Raw genomic sequence first — 23,862 nt, 5'->3', positions numbered from 1 at the left:
TATTTTCAAATGAAATTGTTTTGGCAAAAATTTATTCAACCCATAATCAGTTGCATTACTATTAGTAAATTACTTTAATATAAAATATAAAATATAATTAGTAATTTAGTCTAACAGACTTTGTTCAGAATGGTTTTTCATACACAATTATATTTTATATGTCACCGTGACTTACTCGTTAATCCACAATGACAAAATTCTTACACTTGACACCAATAGCAGAATAGTTACCTACTTCCCACCATTTTATTTTACTTACACTTAATACACTATTATCAGTTTAAAAACACATCTAAAAGGTTGGTTCTGCTAAATGATAGTTTGCCATTTCATATGAGGGTCAGAGAAATAAAAATTATGCTGACATTCAGAAGTCATTGATATATTAGAAAATCAATGGTGAATAAATCACAGTTCAATAAGCCATTACCAACTAGTACATCAAATTGTGTGCTTCAGTGTGTATTAAATTGAAGATATAATACTACCTTATAAAATTTCAATTTATAAGTGTGTAAAATAATTTTCAATCTCAAAATATGAAAGGTGTTTGTTTATAATAATTACAATGGTGTTAGTGTATAATAATAAAATAAATAATATTTTTAATAAATCACTTAGAATGGCAACAAACTTAACAATCAAATCAAGTGAATCATAAAATCAAAATTAAAATTAAAATTCATATGATATATGTATCACTTACAAATAGTTGGTTATAATAAAATAAATATATATATTTATAATTTATAGACATTTTAATATGGGATAGCACAAATGTTGATAAAATAGTTTAAAAAAAAATATTTCATCAAAAACCTTAAACACACAACTAATACCAACACCCTTTATTAGTATAATAACTAAAATAGCTAGGAAATATTATTCTTGTTGTATTGATTGCATCCAGTATAACACATTTTTTATTTCATACAATTTTGCTCTATGTAAAAATGTAGTGATCAATTGATATTCTGTACAGGTACGTTGTTTCGTGTTTGAAGTTGACATCATTGTTCCTCCTTCGCACAACACCTTTGTCGTTAAACACAACATCCATTGCAACACCTAATAAACAATTAAGATTTATTAAGAATGTTTTAAATCATTGAAATTAATTTTATTTTTACTGAACATTATAATACGTGTTAATGTAAACAAGACATACTTTGTACAGTATTATTATGTTGGTTGTAAACCATAGAGATTAAAAATTACAAGAGTTAGATAATTGTTATAACTTATAAGTTTGGTAACTTATAAGTGTTCATGTGTTATTAACGTAAGCATAGTAAATTTAAATGTTAAGTTTATTAAATTATTATATTTAATACATTTAAATAGCAATATGTGTTTTATAGGAAGATATTCGTACCAAAACATGAATTACAGTCGGTACATCATAATAAAAGAAAAATCTCAATTGATACAACTTCAATTTTGTATTTTACACCACTAAAATTTTGTTTAATGAGTCATAAACAAAAATATTTCAAAACTTAATAATTAATATCTATATTATGCACAGTTTACTTTTTATGTAAACAACCAAGAAACAACCAGATAGTGATAATTATGTGGCTGGTCTCCTTCTCTTGTATTTATGGCTTTGAGTAATTTAAAAATAATACATTATTGGTAGGCAATAACTCTTTATACAAAATGTAAGTAATAAGATCGACCAAATGTCAAAATGGAACACATAAGTGAAACAACAGAATACGTTGTATGAATAATATTCAATTAGGGTAGTTAATAATTATGCGTACAACTGCATTAATATTAAACACTAACATTTTCAAGAATTGTTTAGTTAGAAACTTTTAACACAGTAAAATTGTTTCTTAAATGAACCAACCAATTGATAGAACATTTTGACAACCATTATATTCTTTCTGTCAAACAGTTCAACCCATAAATAATATATAATAATTGTATATACCTCGTTACTAGTTGGCATTACATATTTTGTAATCCATGACGATGGTGCCCACAGATATATTTGACAAACTGTAGCAGCAAATGATGCATCTAATCTCTAGAAAAAAAAATTAATTTATACATTGGTTATAATAAAGTAACATAACAATAATTGAATAGTATATAATTGAAAAATCATATAAATGATAACTAGGCAAAGTAAATTTGAAAAATCCCTTACCTTGGATGTTGATCTTTGCAATAGTGAGTGAATTAACGTTTGTATAATTAATGGTATGTCACTACTAAGTGCAGGAAGATCTTCTTCCTTGTACGTAGAATTGCGCAACAATGGAGGTTTACCTCTTTCATAACTATAAAATGGATTACTATCAGAAAATATTTCGTATGCCATTGCACCGACTGCCCAAACATCTGCTTTTGAATAATCTATACGCCCAAATGTTCCTGGTCGAGCAGTGACAACCTAAAAATTAAATTAGCATAAACAAGGTAATTTTATTATATTAAATAGTACTAATTTTATACTTCTGGTGCCATCAACGCTATATTTCCTCCACGATCAGTGTCAGCAGTTTTATATGGAAGGTAAAGTCCATTATCCTTATCAGCAAGACAACACCCAAAATCTGTAATGGCTAATGCTGGACATACATCATCACCTTCAGATACATCTAATAAGATATTATCAGTTTTCATATCCCTAAAATTATACATTTATATGGTAAATAATTATATAAATAATATAAAATATATTTTAAATATATTTATACCTATGTGCCACGTTTTGATTAGTCAAATGAGAAACAGCTTCCAATAATTGAGCGAGTAGAAGAATTTTATCTCTAATTTTCAGAGATGGAGTTTTAGATAAATATTGTTTCAAACTCATGTCATACCTAAATCACAAGAAAAGTGTGTTTAGAATTTAATAAGTGATTACACATAAATAAGTTACTTTTTCATCACCAGAAATAGACTCATGTTCCGACCATAACCTTCTGGATTTATTCTAGTTGGTAGAGCTTGAGGATATAATGTATGTGAATCAATCAACTCTGGCACATAATCCGCGAAGCACAAATGCATCATTACAATGTTTGGATGTGGTGATAATTTAATTAAATTTTGATCATAACTATAAAAGAAAAATCTAAATTTATTATTGTGTTAAAAGTAAATATAAATGTAACTAATTATTTTCATGTTAAAATTTGACTTTTTTTGAAATTGGTGACTATTTTCAAGCAATAAATAAATAAAATCTAAAAATAGACTTAACCCAATAAGCCAATGCTGATCTGTTCTAGAAAAATTATGTTGTACACAACGTGATGGAACTGTTTCTCTACTCATGGCACGTAATATTGACATAGCATTACTTTCAGCATCATAATTAAACATCATTTTCACAGCCAAAGGATACTTTGTATTTGATGACCCTTGCTTTAAAATTACGTCACAAGAGTCTGTAAAGTAAAAAGAAACATTTTAGAGAAATAATATAGTCCTATGTTTATTAGAAAATTAGAATTTACATATTATTTCATTAAAATTATTTTTATACTTGATTACGTCTATTAAATCTAATATATTATAAGTATTGATTTTATACATTATTATTGGTAAAAAAGTCAAGTCAAAACAAAAACAATTCAAATACAATTAAACGTCAATTAAATAATATTTGAAATCATTTAGTTATAACTAATTTTGTATAAGTTGTAATAGATAATAAGATGAAAAATATTTTCAATAACAATAAAATAAGTTTCCATTTATAAATATTATAAAATATATATAAATGTTAAGATAAAAATATTTATCCTCATATTTACCTATTTTTTTAATTGTGAATTATTCGAGTTGAGTTTTACATAATTACTTATCAAGAGAGTTATTGATTTCACAATGATAGAATTGCAATATGATTGATTTGAATTTTTGATAGCAAGTATTAATTGTACATAACTGATTAATAAGTGTTAGAACTAGATACCTCTGTCCTCTTCAATTTTTCTTGCTTCATATACAACAGCATTATTTCCCTTAGCAATAACAGATCCTAATTCAAACTGCTTCAAACCCAAAGATGAATTTAAATTCAATCGTTCAGCAACTGTTAGGTTCTTTTGCATGCGGCCTACTGCTTCCTATTAAAAAGTTCAAAAATTAAATAACGACTAAAGATGGTACATTTTAACAATTTACACTAATATAAATTAAGTACTTACTCGGATTTCCCAGCAAACACCTTCCAGCTGGTTTTCATTAGTCAACATACCATTACCAGAAGCTAGACTTATTCCTACTAGTGCGAAAAATGGTCTTGAGTTACCATACATAAGGTGCCTGGCCGTACGCCTTCGCAAATCTGCTGACAGCGAGTTGGTTACTCGGTTCAGCAGGTTGTCGACAAACGCTCTTCTGGCAACGTTCCATCGGTTCTGCCAGCCGGAACTTGGTGAACTGTTGTGGCTGACAATGGGATTCAGCGCTTGGGTGTGAACGTTCCGCGGTGCCACCTTGGTGCGCACCAGCAATCTGATGTCATTGGTACGGTTGAAGCGCAACAGCGCCGTACCATTTCTGTAAAATACGCTGACCGTTAGTCGAACAGACATTCAAAACACCGATGAGCTACACAGACGGAACTGCCGTTACGGATTGCGTGACTATTGAAACGCATCGAACGTAGTAATGTACAGTCGTACAGATACTGAAGACTGAATTACAGAAGTTACAGATTCAGACACTCAGTTATGTTTTTAAAAATAGAATCGTTTTTGATGACATTGATTTCGCGACTCACTAATCTGTTGTTGTTATAATAGGTGGACGTGTGTCGTGTATACTGTCGTTTGTCCTATACTTCTGTGTAGTAATTTGTAACTAGGTAGTAGGTAGTTCAGTAGTTGTATTTTCGTTTTCAGAACATAAACATTAAACACCAGTACACCACCAGATAAATAAAAATAAAAAATGCAGATATTGCTCACCGCTGATTAGGACAAACATATGTTTTGATAAGGAAACCTAACCTTGATCCATAAAATCATTGTGGTAAACAAAACGTAGAAACGATTAGATGTTACTATTTATTTTTATATAAATAAAATGTTATGTATATCACGAGTACCGATATTTAATATTTATTCCTATTTTTTTTTTTATAGTGTTTATCCATAGAACAATATCTATGGACCATATTATGTTATGCCATCCTCACTGTCCACTCATCATCACATCAGTGGCGTACTCACGGGGGGGGTTCATGGGGTTTGAACCCCCCCCCATTGGCCGTATTTTTTATATTTCATATGGGTATCACAATACAATATTTTTTATTATTAAGTGATTAAATTAATATATTAAACATCGAGATAGACAGGACACGTCAAAGGAACACAAAAAATTGTGTCTGAAAAGTTCCCTAAGGCTATATATGTTCACTGTGCAGCCCATTCTCTAAATCTGGCTGTATCTGCTGCTTGTGATATACGATCAATTAGGAACTGTTTGGGTATTGTTGAAAAAATGTACTGTTTCTTCAACACACCTAAACGACAAGATATGTTATTAAGTGAAATTGAAGAAAGTGACTTTAATCCTAAATCGAAATCATTAAAACGCCTATGTGCCACAAGATGGGTTGAAAGATTTTCGGCATTTCATGACTTTGTGGAATTATATTCCTGTGTGGTCAGTGCGCTCGATAAGATATCTGAGTGGAAAGACTCAACAGCTACAGATGCTAATATCCTGTCAAAATCTATGGATTCTGATTTTTTTGTCTCTTTACAAGTTATTAAGGTGATTAATGAATCAAAAATGTTTTTTTTTTGTTCAACTTCAATTTTTATTTTATTATTTAGGAGTTGTTTGGATATGGTTTGCCTCTATGTAAACTATTACAAAAAGTTGAACTTGATTTAAAAGAAGCTGTAGACTTAGCTGAAGTGACTGTGACAAGTATTCAATGTTTACGTGATAATATAGAACAAGAGTTCAATAAAATGTTCAGAGAAGCTGAGGTAAAGATTTTGATAAAATGCAATTATTTGACAAAACGATTATTATTATTTTTTCAGAAAATGGCTGATGTGGTTGGCGTGAGTATTTCAATTAAACGTCAGAATAAAATTAACAAAAATCGAGCAAACCTCTGCATTGATAATATTACACCAGAAAAATATTATCGTATAACAATAGCCATACCATTTATTGATTCTTTTATAGAACAATTAAATGAAAGGTTTTTGAAGCACAAAAATATATTAAAAGGCTAGTTATACCTATTTTATTTCATTTATAAATTAATTAATTTTTAGTATTTAAAATATATTTTTCTTTTGTTAGGATTTGGGTGTTTATTTTCTAAACCCTTTACTCAAGAGTTTGACGAACTGGTTCAGTATTACCTAGATACCGATCTACAAATTGTTACAGCCGAATTACTACTATGGCACACTAAATTGGAGAGAAATAAAGAAGAACCGAAAAATGCATTAGAGGCGTTAAGACTGTGTAACAATGAAATATTTCCTAATATCCATCGCCTGATTAAAATTCTGTGTACTATACCAGTATCTACAGCAACGCCAGAGAGGACTTTTTCTTGTCTTAAAAGACTTAAAAACTATTTACGTAGTACAATGACAGAGGTATTAACTTTTATTTACAAACATAATGTTTGGTTAAATTTATAAGTATACCTAAACCTAATGTATCTGTTAAAATATTTTAGACTCGTCTTAATGGACTCACAATGTTGGCAATTCATGGGGATGTGCCACTAACAGCTGAGGAAGTGGTGGACGATCTGGCAAAAAAGCCAAGGAAATTAGACTTTATATTATAATGTGTTATTGTGTTAAAATATATATAATTTTTTTAAATAGTGCAAAATTTGTAATTTTTATAACTACGGGGGGTGTGGGGGGGCAGAGCCCCCCACTTTCGTATTCTAGTAAATTTTCAGAGCCCCCCCCATTGACATTTCCTGAGAACGCCACTGCATCACATTACGACGGGCTCAGTTGTTCCTACGATTAAAGATTGTATTATGTTTAGGCATTTAGCCCACACAACGATTAAAAATATATACTATATTAATCTACCATATTTAATCGTAGCCCACATATGGCCCACAGCACGAATTAAGATAATAATAGAGATACAAATAATTGAGTAATAATGTGCGCCTTTCTTCCTTGCTCCAAGAAGCCTTCTTTATAGATCTTGCCCATGCTTGACGCCGACTCTGTTTATCTTTCATCACAGATATTGTAGCTTATAGTTTATAGGACCATATAGTATATTATTATATATTTATATGTGTTCATCAATGATCAGCCCTGTGGTGTTACCTGCCAATGCCTGGAGGGGTGTAGCCCCCCGACATTTTAAGAAAATTAAAAAATTATTTCTATGGTCTATGCAAATTACTGCAAATACAAATTTGTGTGTAGCAGTAGAGGAACCAAAACCTGAAATAAAACCACGGCATCAGTATGCTAAAACTTATGAAAGCCATAGTTAAGCCAACTATTTGTAAGCACGATATAGCCCCTCATTAAAATGAAAAAATTGATCAAAAACATTAAAAATTCTGTCATCTCATAAAAAATACGTTATAAAATTATATACCAATTTTTTTTTAGTAGCTAGTAAGTAAATATAATCTATGTACAGTTTTGTGACTAACAAAATATGGAAAAAAAATGACTATTGACTAACAGCCAACAGGTATCTATATAGTATATATTATTATAATGTCATACCTAATACCTACAAATTTATTATACTTCAATATTTGTACCTACCATCTTGAGATACTAATTTCCGTTATCTCTTGCGATTATGAAATGTGTATTATTTATTTTTCTGCAATCTGCATAATACCTAAATCATAATATTATATTATAATTTCAAGTACATAATTATAACGATAGCGCGGAACCTCGAATAAGCTACTACTTAATTTCATTAATGTCACGAGTCTTTTCGGTATCTGATAACTATTGACCATAATATTGTTTTTAGTTTTGATGGTAAAATATCATAAAATTATAACTATAGATAAAATTTTGAAGTTTTTCGACCATAACTTCCAAAGAAAGTTTGATTACATTTTCATTAAGCATGCAATAACACACATTTTGAAGAAAAAAATTGCTTAGAAATTAATCTTCAACTGTTCTATATTTCATATTTTCATCTATAAATAACTAAAGTTATTCCTTAAACATCTATAGGAAAACCAATGTTCAATAAACAAATTATAATTTTCATAAACAAAGTATTGAAATAACAAAGTAATTGAAAAAGCTACAGAAAGCTTTAGCTTATAAAGTTGTCCATATGACATAATTAATCGTTGAAAGGGGGCCCCAGCCAACACCAAAAAAATGGATAAACATGGAGAAATATGTTGTGTATTCAATATTGGGTATTAATATTATGTTTCACTACGTAAAGTAAATTTTAAATTTTGTAAAGTGATAGTTTTCGTATCGTTTTTATTCCGATCGATTTTATTTATAGCCTTAAATACCTTCTCTTTACATCGAACGCAATAGTCGATAGTAAAAATAAAATTTAGGTTTTATCTATATGTTATATGAGTATTCGATTATTACGACTTCATTTTCCATTTTCCGTTGTTTGTGTTACCAGAAAAACTGCGTGAGTACAATTTTATTTTATTTTATTTTATTTTACTAATTTAACAAGACACAATCCTGGATGGTTTAGATTCACAATTGGACCCGATAGGTCCGACCCGGGGAGTTGCTCAAACAGAGATTTTAATATTTACGAAGAAAATATTTGTTTACAAACGGTTGCTATTGAGTATTGGACATACACAAATATATTGTATATATGTATATTATAATAACGACAAATAATAATATGGAGGCAATCCCTGAAACGGTTTGATCGGTGTCGGTGACGGTACTTGACTCAATTGTGAAAAGTGATGTTGACAATGTGGACGACACGATATCCAACATAGGTGAATGTCAAGTGTGATAGCAATATGACAAACAGCACAAGAAAATATGGTAAGTTGTCCGGGCGAGCAAAAGACGTACACTGCACAGGACTCCGATGGTTGGTCTTGGTCTATACATGGTTGGTTATAGTACGAACTACACTACTTAATATTAATATTATAAAAATAGTATATTATTATATATGTATACCAGGAGTGGCCAAACTTTTTTTGATTATGATCTAATGAGAATATTTTGTTCTTTTGAGGATAAGATGAAAAAAAAATTATTTTTTTATTTTTAAGTCTTTATCACTCATATTAATAGGAAACATAAAATTAAAGTGAGAATTATCTAAATTTGTGTGATTCAAATAACATATCTAAATAATTTCAAATAAATTAACATTATACTATTTATACTGTTAGCTTATATTATATAGAGAGGCGTGTGTCATTAATTCAATACATCGTTGACTAGTTAACTAATAATATACTCTGGGGAATAGTTACTATAATTGCTAATCGAAGTCGCTGTTTCATTAACAAGAAGTTGCTGCAAGAAATGATCTTCAGAAATTTTAGTTCGGTATTCAGCTTTTATATAACTTACATGTATAAGAAAATTACATTTCACACAAACTAATTAATCTAAAATACTTATATGTATTTGAATTATACATCCATGAGACAGTTACATCTAATGTAACTCTATCTACTACTACATTTATATAATAATTAATAATAAGTTCTAACAAAGAAGGATCAATTTTGAAATTCTCCAAGAACGACTCAAAGAACACACACACACACAATACAGCGGTAGAGGCGACACACAGACTTATCGTCGTCTGTAGTAGTCGTCTAATAATAATTGTTAATTCATATTATGTTATATAGGTAATTTATTAAAAATAATAAATAAAGTACAACCAAAATTATTATTATCAAGTAGGATAAATTAGTTCTCTTAATTTGAAATGAATAACTACAGATATACTATACTATCAAAATTGTACGAATATCACTTCAGATATTTCGTTAGGTAGTTCAGCGGGTATGTGACAGCCTCATCATATGTCATTATTGCAGAAGACACATCTTGAATATATGTAATTTGTGTACATAACCATAAAATTCGAACAACTCTTACAAATGATCTTCTTTGACTGCAACATCTATAAATTAGTAATTACACAATACATTTATAATCATACTCCATATGGGTAGTATACAAATTTACGAATGCTCAGCAGTTATAGCGTAGTAGTGTAGTACAGTTATAATTTGATGGAAATCAATAATAATTAATAATGATTACTAATATTTGGTAGGCACTAGGCGTAGGACGGAGGAAGAAATCGCTCTCAATAGTGAAATTCATTTTTTTCTTACAATGCACAAAACACCCCCAACACCTAATTTATTTTGGAAATTGATTTGTGTCCCTTATCTTATAGTGGAGGGAGTATTTACACAGTAGCTTTAAAATATTTGTACAATATATACTTATTATAATATAGAAGAGCATAATCCGCGTCGTAGCGTATTTGAGAAAATTGAATTTGGATCAAGATATATTTGATCACCTAAATTAAACATGATTAAACACGAGTTGGGACTGAGTAGTCAATTGATAATACTGTAATATCAAATATTTTGAGCACATGACCTTGAATTTCATTTGGGTTTGTTTTACTACATAAAAAACTTAATAAGACATATGCGTTAGACATATTTCGTGTTACAAAGGTAAAAACACAAAGGTTGAACATAGTATATATCATACAAACAAAAAACATAATGTTTGGGAAACTTTTCAGCTTACCTTCAAATAGTGTGTCTACTGTTCTGGGCATAACGCTAATAAGCTGTACTAACCCAAACTAGTTTTCCCTAATAATTAAACCTAGACCCAACTCATGTACTCAATGAAGTACGTCAAGGGAACATACTCATGTGAGTTTTGAAACTTGGGATCAAACTCGATCAGGTTATCCACACTTTTTTGTCTTGATAACGCTTCATATGACAATTCAAATCATTCGTACGCAATAAAGATTCATTTTTTATATAATTATGATGTATACATTAGTATGCCACAGTGGAAGATTTGAGATTTGCTTAGGGGTGTTGTATGGAGATTTAAAATTTGCAATGTGATGTATATAATAAATTAATAAAGATTTAATAAATTAAACAATAAATTATTACTTATTGTTTGCCAAATTTTTACTACGTACCAAGTAATTATAGCTATTGTCATTTTATTTATTTATTACTTTATTAATTAAAACATAAATGGTAATTAATGATTCTTGTTATATTTTTAATTATAACATTATAAAAAAGATATATTATTAATAAAATTACCTACACTTATTTAGATATACTTTAATACTTTATGGACAATTATAGTGTATTGCACTGAGTTCGCTTGAACTTGTTACGTGTGTACTATGTGTCTATGTAGTGGCTATACAAGGAGGATGGACGGAAATATGTATAAACTAGTCAAGACAATTACGTACCACCTTTGAACTGGTATCTTTCATATTCGGCCGGTTGCCGCCAATGACCGGAGTAGAAACGTCTGATTCGGCAGGCGATTCATCCGATAAGCGTGTCTAATCCAATTTAAAATATCGACAAAAAAGAAAAACATTTTACATTAGTGTACAACTCGTAGAACTAAGACAATAATACAATATATACACACATCCGCGGAGCTGGTATCATCCTGATCTACGTCGTAGTCGTCGTCAGTTAAGTCAAATATGTATTCAACTTGCTGACTAACGGGTGTAATATCAGTCGACGCATATGAAGATTCATCCGAGATTATCTAATACAATTTAAATATCAACAAAAATATAAATATGTCATATAATATAATAGTATAATGGAACGAGTTACGATAAAATGTGACCCAAACATTATTTATTTATTTTGTAGTAATATGGCATCTAGTTTTAATTAACCAAAATAATTTAAGTTCTAATGAATTCTAAATAAGAGTGTTACAATATGTGACCCTTGATGTACACCAGGATATTTCATTTAAAAGTCTCGAACAAAAACATCTATATATTTGAAGTTATATTATTAATTATTTTGTATGTAAAAGATTAACTGGATGATGATGGTCTATGCATGAATGTGTTACAAAAACCTATCATGTAGTTTTTCTTATATTTTAAATATGCGCACTTATGTTTTATTGTTACTAATAGAATTTAAGAATAATATAGGTACGCACAATGGTTGGAATATTATTGTCATCGGTTATCAGTTCGATTGTGTTGCCAATGCGGTATTCTTCAACGGCAATTTTCTCTTCGTCTGAATTATATAGAAAGGACATGACGGGATCACAATTCCGTGCGATTAAGTTTGATAAGTAGTCAATATACTATACCTACAGGTAAATCAAGTTTAAAATATTTTCTGACCAGTGTTTTTTAATATTTCGTGTTTGAAATCAAACTAATAAACTATATTTAGATATGGATTGACTTAAGCAAAAAAAAGAGAATAATATTGGGTAATTTATAAACGGTGGCAAAAAAATAGTTAATAACACAACTGCAGTAAAATGTTATGCTTATGGCCATAATATTTTACACAGATTATATAATCATATATTCAAGATATGTCATCTGCAAATGATAAATGATGATTGACTGGGCTTTAGTCATAGTTAATATCTTAGGTCATATATATGATCCAAGGTTAATATACATTATACACTACACATGGATAGGACGCATTCATTATATTCAACTGTGATCGAAGAGCATATACTATAGTTACCAAAGAGGTTACATGCAACAAAAGGGTGGCTAAATCAGCCTAAATCATATTTTTATTTACGAAGTGAAAACTATATCTAAACCCGTCAAGATACTCATCAATAAGATATCTTAGTTCATGGATGGAAAATGGACACAGACTTTTATACTACTCGTAGTACCTATAGAGGTCTGTGAAAATGGGTTATCTGCAGTGTGACCTAAAGTAACCACTGAAGAAATAGTAAGTTATTACTTATTACTTATTAGGTGATATAATTTACAGTATTAGTCATTCTGAAAGTGCTTATCAAACAACAAATACTAAAGAATAATACCATTGTAACTTATAACCGCGAACTAATAGATATGTCTTAGTTCGTGCATGTAACACAAGTACTAGATCACTAGTTCATTAGATTTCTCGGTCAAATAGAATTATATATTATCTATGTGCCTATGTTCAACGGATAGACACATAGAGTTAGGTTATTAATTAGCAATTTTACTACTCTATGGATAAACATCTATCTGAGATGCAAACAAAAAAAACGACTAGAAAAATGTTTAGGTGAATTTTTTGTAAAATGAGCCTCGTTATCGGAGGCAAGTTATAAGCTATTGAGATTGTCGATCCAAACTGTACCCAGCTCTAATGGATTTAACTCCTGTCTACGAAATATTGAAGGATAAAATAGAACTACATCAGTGACGTTATCCATCCAGCAAATTATAACTTAAAAAAATTGGTATTGACTATTCGACCTTACAACTAACTGAATGTTGACCAATTTTGGAGAAAGTTCCGAAAATGGTTAAATAACAAGAAAGCTTAGAGAAAGTTTGAACCCTATTCTAAAATATACAAAGTACTATATCCAATATCAAACAGCACAGGTATTTTTATCATCTCGGTCAAATTAGTTCATAAAACGAGTTACACAGATGACGATCTCTGTTTTATTAATGCCCAGTTTTATGTTGCTTGCCCCAGTATAAGCTAAAGAATAAATCATATATTTATGCTCTTGACCAAAAACTAATAATATTGTTTACTAAGAAATATTAGGAAGTCAATAACTTAAAATAGTTAATATTTGACATTTTTAAGCTTTGAAAAAATCACTTAAAACGTAAGAAGCTACGTAAAAAAAATTTAAATATTTAAATTTGGGCACAAACAATTATTTATAGCACGTAACCATTTTTCATTTTGGTTTAAATGAGTTTTCATCTGAAAAACGAAAAAAGAAAATTTGAAAAGTAAGATGCTGTGTACTATACAAATTTATTATCTTACATTCATATTATAAAACATTTCAAAATGTTCCCTAATGCAATTGAACATTATAATGGGCCCATTTTGCCTATACGATGCGCCGTGTGACACAGTATCTTCGAGTAAAAAAAACAAAACAATAAAACGTTGATCAAAAGTATCAAAAGTAAGAACCAAACCTTTTAATAATATGTTAAAGCGAAAAATGTCATAATATGTCTAAAGTAGCTTAAAAAGCATAAAAAAATATAAATTTCAATTAGGTATTTCCATTTTTTTGTTTTTAGTTGCCTACACCAAAAAAACAATATCGGTTAAGTCAAAAACTGGTATTGATTAAAAATTCCAGAATTTCCTTGTTTTTTTTCTCTTTTATTCTTTAGAAAACTACTGGAAATTTTCAATTTTCACCTCTCAAAAGTACCAACTTCCCTGCTCAGAGTCTAAAACTATATTATTTATTATATTCTGATGTGAAACATGGTTATGATAAATAATTACAAAAGTAATAATATTAGTAGTTATTCACCCCGTAAAGTTCAATATTATTAATAACAATTACATATACTTGAAAACGAAATAGACAACAATAAAGGGAGGCTAATATTCACGCTATATTCCCAGATACGCTTATTCTACTGTGTGCCATATAGCCATAAGCTTGAAAAACATGTTGAATATTAATGTTTGAAGTATTATAATAAGAAATCAAATAGTAGGTACATGCCTGTATAGAACCATCCTTAGAAAATGAAAAATAGCTTCTCGAAGTAGGGAATGTGGCATCCTTCGGTTTACTCTAACACCACATCCAAGGATTCAGCATTTCGTGCCGGAAGAGCTATTGAACGATGTATTATACATAATGATCGGTATTAAATGTTTTATATAAAAAGTAGGTAATATAGGTAATAATAAATAAATATTTTTGAAAATACTTTAAAACAACAACAATTAACATAGTGATCCCAAAAATCGCACAAAACACATGGAAATAACCATACGCTTATTGGTACCACAAATTAACAATAAAATACAGTTTATGTTAGTTTTATCATTTTTTAAATATTTTGTTTAGTTTTGAGCTGTTGACGAACATCTTCAATTTTCAATTATTTAGTGTTTTTTTTTCTTTAAATATCAATTTTATTAGTTGGGTCAAGAAGGTTGGACAATAATTAATACAAGGCTCCTGCCACATTGATACATAATCAGTTTAAAATTATTAAAATTACATAACCAACATTTTTTTTCTATAAGAATTTAAAATTCAAATGTTGACAAATTGTATCAAATTGAAAATTTACAAATTTTTTTGTAGTTCAAAATTTATGAAATGTACAATTTTTATAACTTTAATGATTGAACATTTAAAACAAGGTAACATATAAGTAATTTAATGCGTAACCTAAAATATATGAGCCGTTTTTTTTAAATAGTTATTTTAAGTTCAAATTTGAATGAAATTACATATAATTAAAACCAATAGCAACGATTATAGTTATTTCTTTGTAATTTAAAAATATTATTCGTGAGTACTTGAAACTTTTAGAATAAGTACTAAGTAGGTATATTAATATATTTTATGAACACATTGAAATTTTCAAAATATTGGTACTAATGGCTAATATAGTCAAATATATTCCTTATAATACCCAATAATATCGTGAAATATACCTACTTAGCACGATTTAAGATAGTATGGTTGCCCAACATAGCAACATATCATGAAAATGTTTCTACCGGTCTAACCCATTGAACTCTATATAATATCATATAGAATTCAAATAGTTCAATGGTCTAACCTAACCTAGTCGTCGGGCAACCATACTATCTTTAACCATTCTACTTAGTAATATTATAGGTTGACAGGCCGCCTTGGCTAAGAATCGTTTTTCGTATATAATGATTTTGTATCATTTAATTAAAATTTAACACATCCATTACACTATTACAGTGATTGTCTTGGCACTTAATGTACACTGTATAGCAGAACGTTAGCCACTTACCCGATTTTTTCACTTTTTTTTAGTTTATTTATATTACAATATAGTATTCGATTTTATGGTTTGGTCTTTGGTTATTGGTTACAATAGTCTTGATTAACAGTGTAGCCAAATACTACAGAAATAATATTAAAATTAAATTTCTTATTTGGGAAACTTGTCGAGCCTTTTCAATATGGCCATACAACAATTTATACGAAGGAGTAAAATATGGGCGGTCAAAGTTTCCCTTCCCATAATCCCATCATGATTATTGATTCCATATTTTTCATTTCCAATTGTTCAGTTTGTGAGTTTGAGGCGTAGTTGTTCGTCGTTGTCAGGTTGTCTACACTCTACACTCTCAAGCCTACAGTCGTCGCCGTTGTTGCTGAAAAAGTAGTCGTCGAGTCTGTTCAACTCTGTTGTCACGTCCGCTTGTCATTGTTTTTGATCTCCTGAGTTTCCATAGTTATTTAACAACTCCGAGCCAACATCAAATTTCAAACGTTTAATTCAACATATTATTCTAAGGTAATTATTTAATTATAATGTATTATCAACTTGTTAAAATTTGTTAATTTTCTGCATGTTAATCGGCCGATGTTCACTCGTGACGACTCGTCCCCGCAATCAAGCGATATTATACTTTTATTATTTTGAATAACTATTTTTTCGGAAAAATGTTAGTTTCCCTATGTTTAAAGGCAGGTACTCCCCGATACTGGATAGTATCCAGTGGATACGACATTAGCCAGGCCCGCCGCCATTGTTGTATTGTGTTGTACAATACTACAATTGTAAGTTGCGTAGTCATCCGGCCAAGGTCGGATTTCCTTTGTCTCTGTTGGCTGTTATGTGACATAACTTAATATTATATCGATCGTTGTTTACAGAATATAATGTTATAAATAGTATTATACTGTTATGTATTGGTTATACCTATCTTGCACAATTACTTATGCAATTATGTAATTTTTAAATTGGTTCACGGTTATCACAAGTTCAACAAAACTGATAATATTTAATAAAGTTATTTAAGAGGCAATTCATCGCAGACATTTTGATTTTTTTCATTCAAACTCATTTCAGTATTATTTTATCGTTTCATTAAATATTTGATGCGGTTTGGATATTTTTATAATAAAGTGTATGCTTACTTGGTTCTTAAGCCATTACCCCAGTTATTACAATATTAATCAGAATATCATATTTCAATGTTCCTTTGTATAATTTAAATTAAACAAGTTCGAGAAGCTCACGCTGCGACCATCCTTCATTCCTGGTTTCTATTTACAGTTTTTAATACAACACAATAAATTTATAATTCCTTATTCAACTTATGTACAGTAACTAAAGACAATAAATAAGTACCTAAAAATATCAACAACCATAAATATATACTGGTAAATATTGTATGGACAGTTTTTTGTTGTACGGACTTACTCTATATAGTGGCCTTCCATTTGAATTCTTTGTCTCTATAGAAATTCAGAAAGAGTAGTATATTCATTTATTAAATTACCAGTTCAAGTGTGCCTTTTGTTCCTTGTTTTTGACATGGTTTTAATAAATAAGTAAGATTCATACATTTTTGAGAAATATATTTATATTTATAATGTACAATGTTTAGAATATTAAGATGAATGATGGAACATGACAAGTATATTAAGACTTGGTATGTTATATTTCATAGATTTCAACTAGGTATTAAGTAGATGTATGCAAACGTGTACCTATATTATATAAACTTGTTTCACGGGGCAGCTATTTAGTCCCATGATCAGTTTTGCAAGAATGCCACTTGGTACGTCAGTTATTATATTAGCATTCTTGTTTTTATTTATTCAAGGCTTATTTCAAGGTTGGTTTTTTTAATCATTAATCTAAGGAAAAAAGAATAGTTTATGGAGTAATTTTAAGTACCTATATAGAATACAGGTTTTTGCTATCTAGTCATATGATATTTTACTGTAATATGCACTATGCACTCTTCCCTTAAACTATCATTTTTCCAACATTATGAATACCTACAGTATTATAAATATTGTTAAAAATGTTAAATAATTACAACCCTGAACATACATTGGATGTGGTAAAAAGTATTAATTTTTCAATTTTAAATGTTATCAAAATTAAAATTTAAGCTCAAATATTTTCATTTAAATTTAAATGCTTACCTTAAACAGATTATAAGGAATAGCTTAGGTACACAACCAGAGGTTTATTACAACTTATAAGCTTGCATTATTATCCATATTCTTTTTTAATATAGTAACTTGCATTGTTTCCACAATTAATACAACATTCATTCTTATATTCGGTCAAAAACCAATCAATGTTACAAAATATCAACTATTTTGATTTAAAGTATTTATATTCAAAAAAAATCAGGTATAATTGTTATCCTATCTAGCCTTAAGGTAATCAGTTTAAGCTTCTAAGGTATACATTTCAGTACTTTTATTGCAAATTATAATACTTTTTAACTTTATACCATATAACAGGGTTCTCTACACTCTAAAATTTGACCCCATGAGATTGGACTTTGCTTAATCCAGACACCCGCTTAATAAAACGTAAACACATATTTAGTCCCAATTGATCCGATTAAATGGGGCTACTGTATGTATAATATATGATGTTGATTATTTATAATATATAATATAATATTCGTCATGACTTGAATATTGGTTATTGTATTTTATAAATAAAGCTTCAATGTAGTATTTTAAATATTCAATAGATTTGTTTTATAGCAAAAAGAAATAATTTTAGATTAATCATTATTAAATTCAAATTAATGAAAGGGTTGGCACTGAATTATTGAAGATGACCCCTAACATCACCCAATTACTTAATAATACCCAATAAAATATATATCATCTGAAAAAACTTATTTGTGTTTCAATGTTTTTAAAACAATTCACATCCTCCAGGTTAAGATTGATTGGTTTGTCATATCATAAAGATATAAATTTAAATGTTGAAAATTGTAAAATTATTTTAACTAGCTATAAGTAGCTTAATAAACTATACATATAGTTATAACAATGTAATTATTGTACCAATATTAATTTTGTTATGTTGTTATTTTCAGGCTCAAGATGCAAATCTTTGTGAAAACTCTGACTGGCAAAACCATCACTTTGGAAGTAGAATCTTCGGACTCTATTGAAAATGTGAAAGCTAAAATCCAAGACAAGGAAGGAATCCCACCAGACCAACAGCGATTGATCTTCGCCGGAAAACAATTGGAAGATGGCCGTACATTATCTGACTACAATATTCAGAAAGAATCTACACTTCACTTAGTACTCCGTCTTCGTGGAGGAATGCAAATTTTTGTGAAAACTCTTACTGGCAAAACCATCACTTTGGAAGTAGAATCTTCGGACTCTATTGAAAATGTGAAAGCTAAAATCCAAGACAAGGAAGGAATCCCACCAGACCAACAGCGATTGATCTTCGCCGGAAAACAATTGGAAGATGGCCGTACATTATCTGACTACAATATTCAGAAAGAATCTACACTTCACTTAGTACTCCGTCTTCGTGGAGGAATGCAAATTTTTGTGAAAACTCTTACTGGCAAAACCATCACTTTGGAAGTAGAATCTTCGGACTCTATTGAAAATGTGAAAGCTAAAATCCAAGACAAGGAAGGAATCCCACCAGACCAACAGCGATTGATCTTCGCCGGAAAACAATTGGAAGATGGCCGTACATTATCTGACTACAATATTCAGAAAGAATCTACACTTCACTTAGTACTCCGTCTTCGTGGAGGAATGCAAATTTTTGTGAAAACTCTTACTGGCAAAACCATCACTTTGGAAGTAGAATCTTCGGACTCTATTGAAAATGTGAAAGCTAAAATCCAAGACAAGGAAGGAATCCCACCAGACCAACAGCGATTGATCTTCGCCGGAAAACAATTGGAAGATGGCCGTACATTATCTGACTACAATATTCAGAAAGAATCTACACTTCACTTAGTACTCCGTCTTCGTGGTGGAATGCAAATTTCTTAAACTGTTAACAATTGATCTTTGACAAAAAACAACTGGAAAGCTGTATAAGCATAAACTTTTTACTTGATGCTACACCTTTGAAATAAAATAATAGGTTTTTAGTATATATTACACAAATATAATAAATTATAAAATACAAATCTATGTTTATTAATTTCACACTTTGGTTTACAAATGATATTTGAATATAATATATATTGTTGCTATAATGCAAAAACTGGTACCCTCCTAGAGTACCTATTATTAGGATACTTTGTGAATAAATATTATTGAGCATATGACAATACATTAGCATGCTACTATCTCTTAAGATTTCAATGAATTATTTTGATTGTCAACTTTTTTTTCATTGTAAGTATTTATATACATGCGTTAAAAAAAGTCTAATTCATCTGCCATTATTTATAACCCGTGGTACTCAATGTACAAAATACTTAAGAGCATTTAATTATTAATGTACAACTACAACCATAATAATATAACAACATTTAAAGGTTCAATAAAACGAATACATTTTATATCCTTCACATAGTTAAGTGATGTATAGCTGACCGAGCATAATTTGGTCTAGGCCTTAAACTTCAGGGATATGTAATATGTAACTCATCTTATGCATTTACTGTGGCCTTATATGGACATGACGACTGGATCAATTGTAATAAACTGGTAATTGGAATACCTAGATAAACTCTGCTATAATTGTTCGCTTACATTTCCTGCTTTGTTGTCTCCTTCGTACAAATGTTAGTTAGCAGTTCTCCTTTTGGTACTTGTATTAAAACTTTTAAACAAACCGAGTGTGTAAACTGTAAAGTTTTAATAGTAAACAATTGAAGAGAGAACACATAAAATGCTCTTACCTTTGTTTGACAATTAGTCAGTTCATATAATATTAAAACTAACAACAAAAAAGTCGAACTGCTGAATACAAATTATCTATGTTCTTGTAAGATAGAAACAACACATGAGGGTAGGTGTATGAATTATTACAAAAGTTACTGCAACATAAAAAAACTGTTGAAGTTTTAAAAATCTTTGAGAAAAATATAAAATACATAACCTAATATTAGGTACTTGTAATTTGAAGTAATTCATCCAATAAGTAAATAAATAGTTTTAAAACAATTACATACATGATGAATAATGATTATAAAGTATACCGTGTAATTACTAATCTGTATTAATATACACAACATCTTATGTTACAATATTCTACAATCTCTCTTTACACAAAAAAACTAATGTCAATAGGAATAATTTGTGATATTTATTTTCATACAACTAATAAATGTTCAGTAAAAAAACAGGTTTATTCTTAAATGTTATAGGTACAAGTATAAATTCATCATGATTCTATTTTTTAATTCATATTATACATTAAAAAAAATATATATATTTTACAAACATAGAATAAATGAAATAAAATTCATAAACAAAAGTTGAATCATTCTATATCAATTGAACAACAATAATGAATAGTCACTTGTTGTTTAATGAATATCACACTTAACAACATGTATAACCAACCTATTATGTTGTAATAATTACTAATTGATGTGCAAAATGCAATAAAATTGTGAAATAGCCTTAAGTACTACTAGTACTTAATTTAATAAGGCCAATCAAAATTAAGTATGTAAAATATACTAAAAGTGTTCATCCAAGTTATATTGATGGTATTACTTCACTTTAAAAGTTCATATTACAATTTATTATTATATAAATATAAAACAAAATTACAGATATTTTAAATGTAAAATTATGACCAGGTTGACAAAAAATTAGTACATTCATATTATATTATTCATTTATAGGCAAGGACAAGTTACTTTTCTTCGCACCATTCATTCTCTTTACGTACTTGATCCTCCTCAGCAGCTGAGAAATCATTTTTAATGTTGAATGTTTTCCTTATTTCCTCCGGGGTTTTTCCTTTGATCATATTGGCAACAGTCTTACATGTAACGTCCAATAAGCCTTTGATGTCCAAATAGTTGGCGGCCAATATGAGTTCGAATAGCGTACCCTGATCCACTTTCAGGAAATCTGCATCCCAGCTGGATATGTCATCAGTACGCTTCTCGCGTCCCTCATCATCTTCAGCTGCGGGTGGGTCGTCCTTGTGGTAGGTTGCCCACTGAATGACTTTCTTTAATATTCCAGCGTTCACATTCGGCAATGGGACGTTTTCTTCATCTTCCTCTTCTAAGCCCAAGTCCTCGACCATAGTTTTAATAGTCACTGATGCTTTGGCCACCTCAAAATCGACTTGAAACACCTCGCCATCCGAACTTTGTAATTTGATCATCGGCATCTTGATTCAAATTACAAATGAGTCTTCCTTAAATGACTATGTAAGATTTACTAATTAGTAATTACTTTTCTATCAGATGGTTATTTTATTTTTAATGATCAATGTTGTAATGTGAAAATTGTAATGCTGTATAAAATACAAATATTAAATGTTATACAAACATAAAGGAATAACAATGAACTATGAAAATGAAGTATTTAGTATTTACAATTAATATTTTTATTATTTTATCTTATCCAGATCAGGATAACAATAACATCAGGTCAATTGGTGTTCTTGCTTAATGTCGTTTTCTCGCTGTTGATCCACATCTGACTTTGAGTCTTTGAAGTTTGTACCATGAACTAACTAACTTTAAACAATTTGTAACTATATACCTAGTTACTACATTTATCTTAGTTGATAATTCATGCTTTAAACAGTTTAAACTTTGAAGTCTACTAACCATAATTTGATGCTTCGAGTTTTTTTTTAAATTAAAACTTTTAGTATACTTGGTCTCAGACTCTCAGCTCAGAGGTATACTTATGGTCAAAACCATTAGTCTCGATAATAATTATTAATATGACTATTTAAAATATAGGCACCATTCGCACCAACAAAACATTGAGTATTTGCGTACCAACTGGCAACTACCAAGCTATAGTAACAATGAATTTCAGGTGTCCATCTGTGGTTATATATAGGTGATATAGGTCCATGAATATTGGACACAAACTTGTCACTAGAGTGAAAATAAAATACAGCGGGATCTCTATTCTCTACGAATGAATCTTCGGTGGAATGAATATTTTATGTTTACCACAGTTTACATTACATGTAATACCTTTGTAGTTTAGAAAGTGACACTTTTGTCTATTCCCATTCCAAAATAACCAAATATATTTTAGTACCCAATAGGTACATTCAGTGATTCAACAAGTAAACCTCTAGGCTCTCAGATAGTCAGATGTTTATAGGAAAGAACGGAATACGGTGTCACTCAGTGGCAGGGGCGGCTTCCAGAGACATGGTTAAGGGGAGGGAAGCTAAATCTTTAATTTGAGAAAACTCAATATTATAATATTTTATTTTTGTAATTTTGTTTTTAACAATATACATTTTTTCGGAAATACGGGCAAGGAATAGGGGCTGCTGCCCCTATGACCGCGCTGCTGGGTGTCAGCATACTGCATATACTGCTATTCCCAAATATATTTTATGATATGATTGCTATTAAAGTACCTATTTTATTCTACATAATTAGACATGATTATTGATTAATATTTATTTATTTATTTAATAACATTAAAGCAGTAGATTAAATTAATTTTCGTCAAACAAATTGCATTTTAAAATTTCAATGTGTATTCACAATATAAAAAATACACTTTAAAAGTATCAAGTAACCACGAACAATATTTTCAAAATACAATAAAATACCTAACTGAAATCGTTATTTTTGTTTAAATATTTGTAGGTATTTAATATGGTTCAAATTTATATTTTAGATTCTGAGTGGAGCGATAAATATATTGATTT

General features: G+C 29.5%; 4 protein-coding genes and 1 pseudogene across 4 annotated transcripts; 2 read left to right on the top strand and 3 right to left on the bottom strand.

The window, feature by feature from the left end:
• Window positions 1-574: 574 nt before the first annotated feature.
• Window positions 575-4,922, bottom strand: LOC111038341 (serine/threonine-protein kinase PINK1, mitochondrial). Its single transcript, XM_022321386.1, has 9 exons — window positions 4,176-4,922; window positions 3,941-4,094; window positions 3,224-3,410; window positions 2,900-3,079; window positions 2,715-2,840; window positions 2,470-2,644; window positions 2,162-2,407; window positions 1,943-2,038; window positions 575-1,068 (listed from the first exon to the last, which is right to left on the bottom strand). Exons 1-9 carry the CDS (start codon window positions 4,563-4,565, stop codon window positions 883-885), a joined length of 1,740 nt encoding a protein of 579 aa, XP_022177078.1. The 5' UTR covers window positions 4,566-4,922; the 3' UTR covers window positions 575-882.
• Window positions 4,923-5,167: 245 nt separating this feature from the next.
• On the top strand, window positions 5,168-6,867 carry LOC111038334 (52 kDa repressor of the inhibitor of the protein kinase-like). Its single transcript, XM_022321377.1, has 5 exons — window positions 5,168-5,754; window positions 5,817-5,975; window positions 6,033-6,225; window positions 6,301-6,605; window positions 6,689-6,867. The coding sequence occupies exons 1-5, from the start codon at window positions 5,479-5,481 to the stop codon at window positions 6,800-6,802; spliced, it is 1,047 nt and encodes a 348-aa protein (XP_022177069.1). The 5' UTR covers window positions 5,168-5,478; the 3' UTR covers window positions 6,803-6,867.
• A 3,069-nt stretch (window positions 6,868-9,936) lies between these two features.
• On the bottom strand, window positions 9,937-12,302 carry LOC111038329. Its single transcript, XM_022321374.1, has 4 exons — window positions 12,198-12,302; window positions 11,658-11,783; window positions 11,473-11,565; window positions 9,937-10,116 (listed from the first exon to the last, which is right to left on the bottom strand). The coding sequence occupies exons 1-4, from the start codon at window positions 12,300-12,302 to the stop codon at window positions 10,012-10,014; spliced, it is 429 nt and encodes a 142-aa protein (XP_022177066.1). The 3' UTR covers window positions 9,937-10,011.
• Window positions 12,303-16,310: 4,008 nt separating this feature from the next.
• LOC111038330 (polyubiquitin-I) lies at window positions 16,311-20,162 on the top strand. The gene is made up of 2 exons (XM_022321375.1): window positions 16,311-16,527; window positions 19,094-20,162. The coding sequence occupies exon 2, from the start codon at window positions 19,101-19,103 to the stop codon at window positions 20,025-20,027; it is 927 nt and encodes a 308-aa protein (XP_022177067.1). The 5' UTR covers window positions 16,311-16,527; window positions 19,094-19,100; the 3' UTR covers window positions 20,028-20,162.
• A 1,113-nt stretch (window positions 20,163-21,275) lies between these two features.
• LOC111038331 lies at window positions 21,276-22,825 on the bottom strand (annotated as a pseudogene).
• Window positions 22,826-23,862: the final 1,037 nt, after the last annotated feature.

This window comes from Myzus persicae, unplaced genomic scaffold (genome assembly GCF_001856785.1).
Source record: "Myzus persicae strain clone G006 unplaced genomic scaffold, MPER_G0061.0, whole genome shotgun sequence".
NCBI classification, from domain to species: domain Eukaryota; kingdom Metazoa; phylum Arthropoda; class Insecta; order Hemiptera; family Aphididae; genus Myzus; species Myzus persicae.
This window is presented reverse-complemented; position numbering and strand designations above follow the sequence as displayed.

Coding starts and splice junctions, on each gene's coding strand:
- LOC111038341 (XM_022321386.1), bottom strand. CDS start 4,565: ATGTCTGTTCGACTAACGGTCAGCGTATTTTACAGAAATGGTACGGCG. Junction 2,408..2,469: donor TAGCGTTGATGGCACCAGAA/GTATAAAATTAG, acceptor TTTAATTTTTAG/GTTGTCACTGCTCGACCAGG. Junction 2,039..2,161: donor TGCAAAGATCAACATCCAAG/GTAAGGGATTTT, acceptor TTTTTTTTCTAG/AGATTAGATGCATCATTTGC.
- LOC111038334 (XM_022321377.1), top strand. CDS start 5,479: ATGTACTGTTTCTTCAACACACCTAAACGACAAGATATGTTATTAAGT. Junction 5,976..6,032: donor AAATGTTCAGAGAAGCTGAG/GTAAAGATTTTG, acceptor TTATTTTTTCAG/AAAATGGCTGATGTGGTTGG. Junction 6,226..6,300: donor GCACAAAAATATATTAAAAG/GCTAGTTATACC, acceptor TTCTTTTGTTAG/GATTTGGGTGTTTATTTTCT.
- LOC111038329 (XM_022321374.1), bottom strand. CDS start 12,302: ATGTCCTTTCTATATAATTCAGACGAAGAGAAAATTGCCGTTGAAGAA. Junction 11,784..12,197: donor ACAATAATATTCCAACCATT/GTGCGTACCTAT, acceptor AAATTGTATTAG/ATAATCTCGGATGAATCTTC. Junction 10,117..11,472: donor TGAAAGATACCAGTTCAAAG/GTGGTACGTAAT, acceptor ACTAATTTATAG/ATGTTGCAGTCAAAGAAGAT.
- LOC111038330 (XM_022321375.1), top strand. CDS start 19,101: ATGCAAATCTTTGTGAAAACTCTGACTGGCAAAACCATCACTTTGGAA.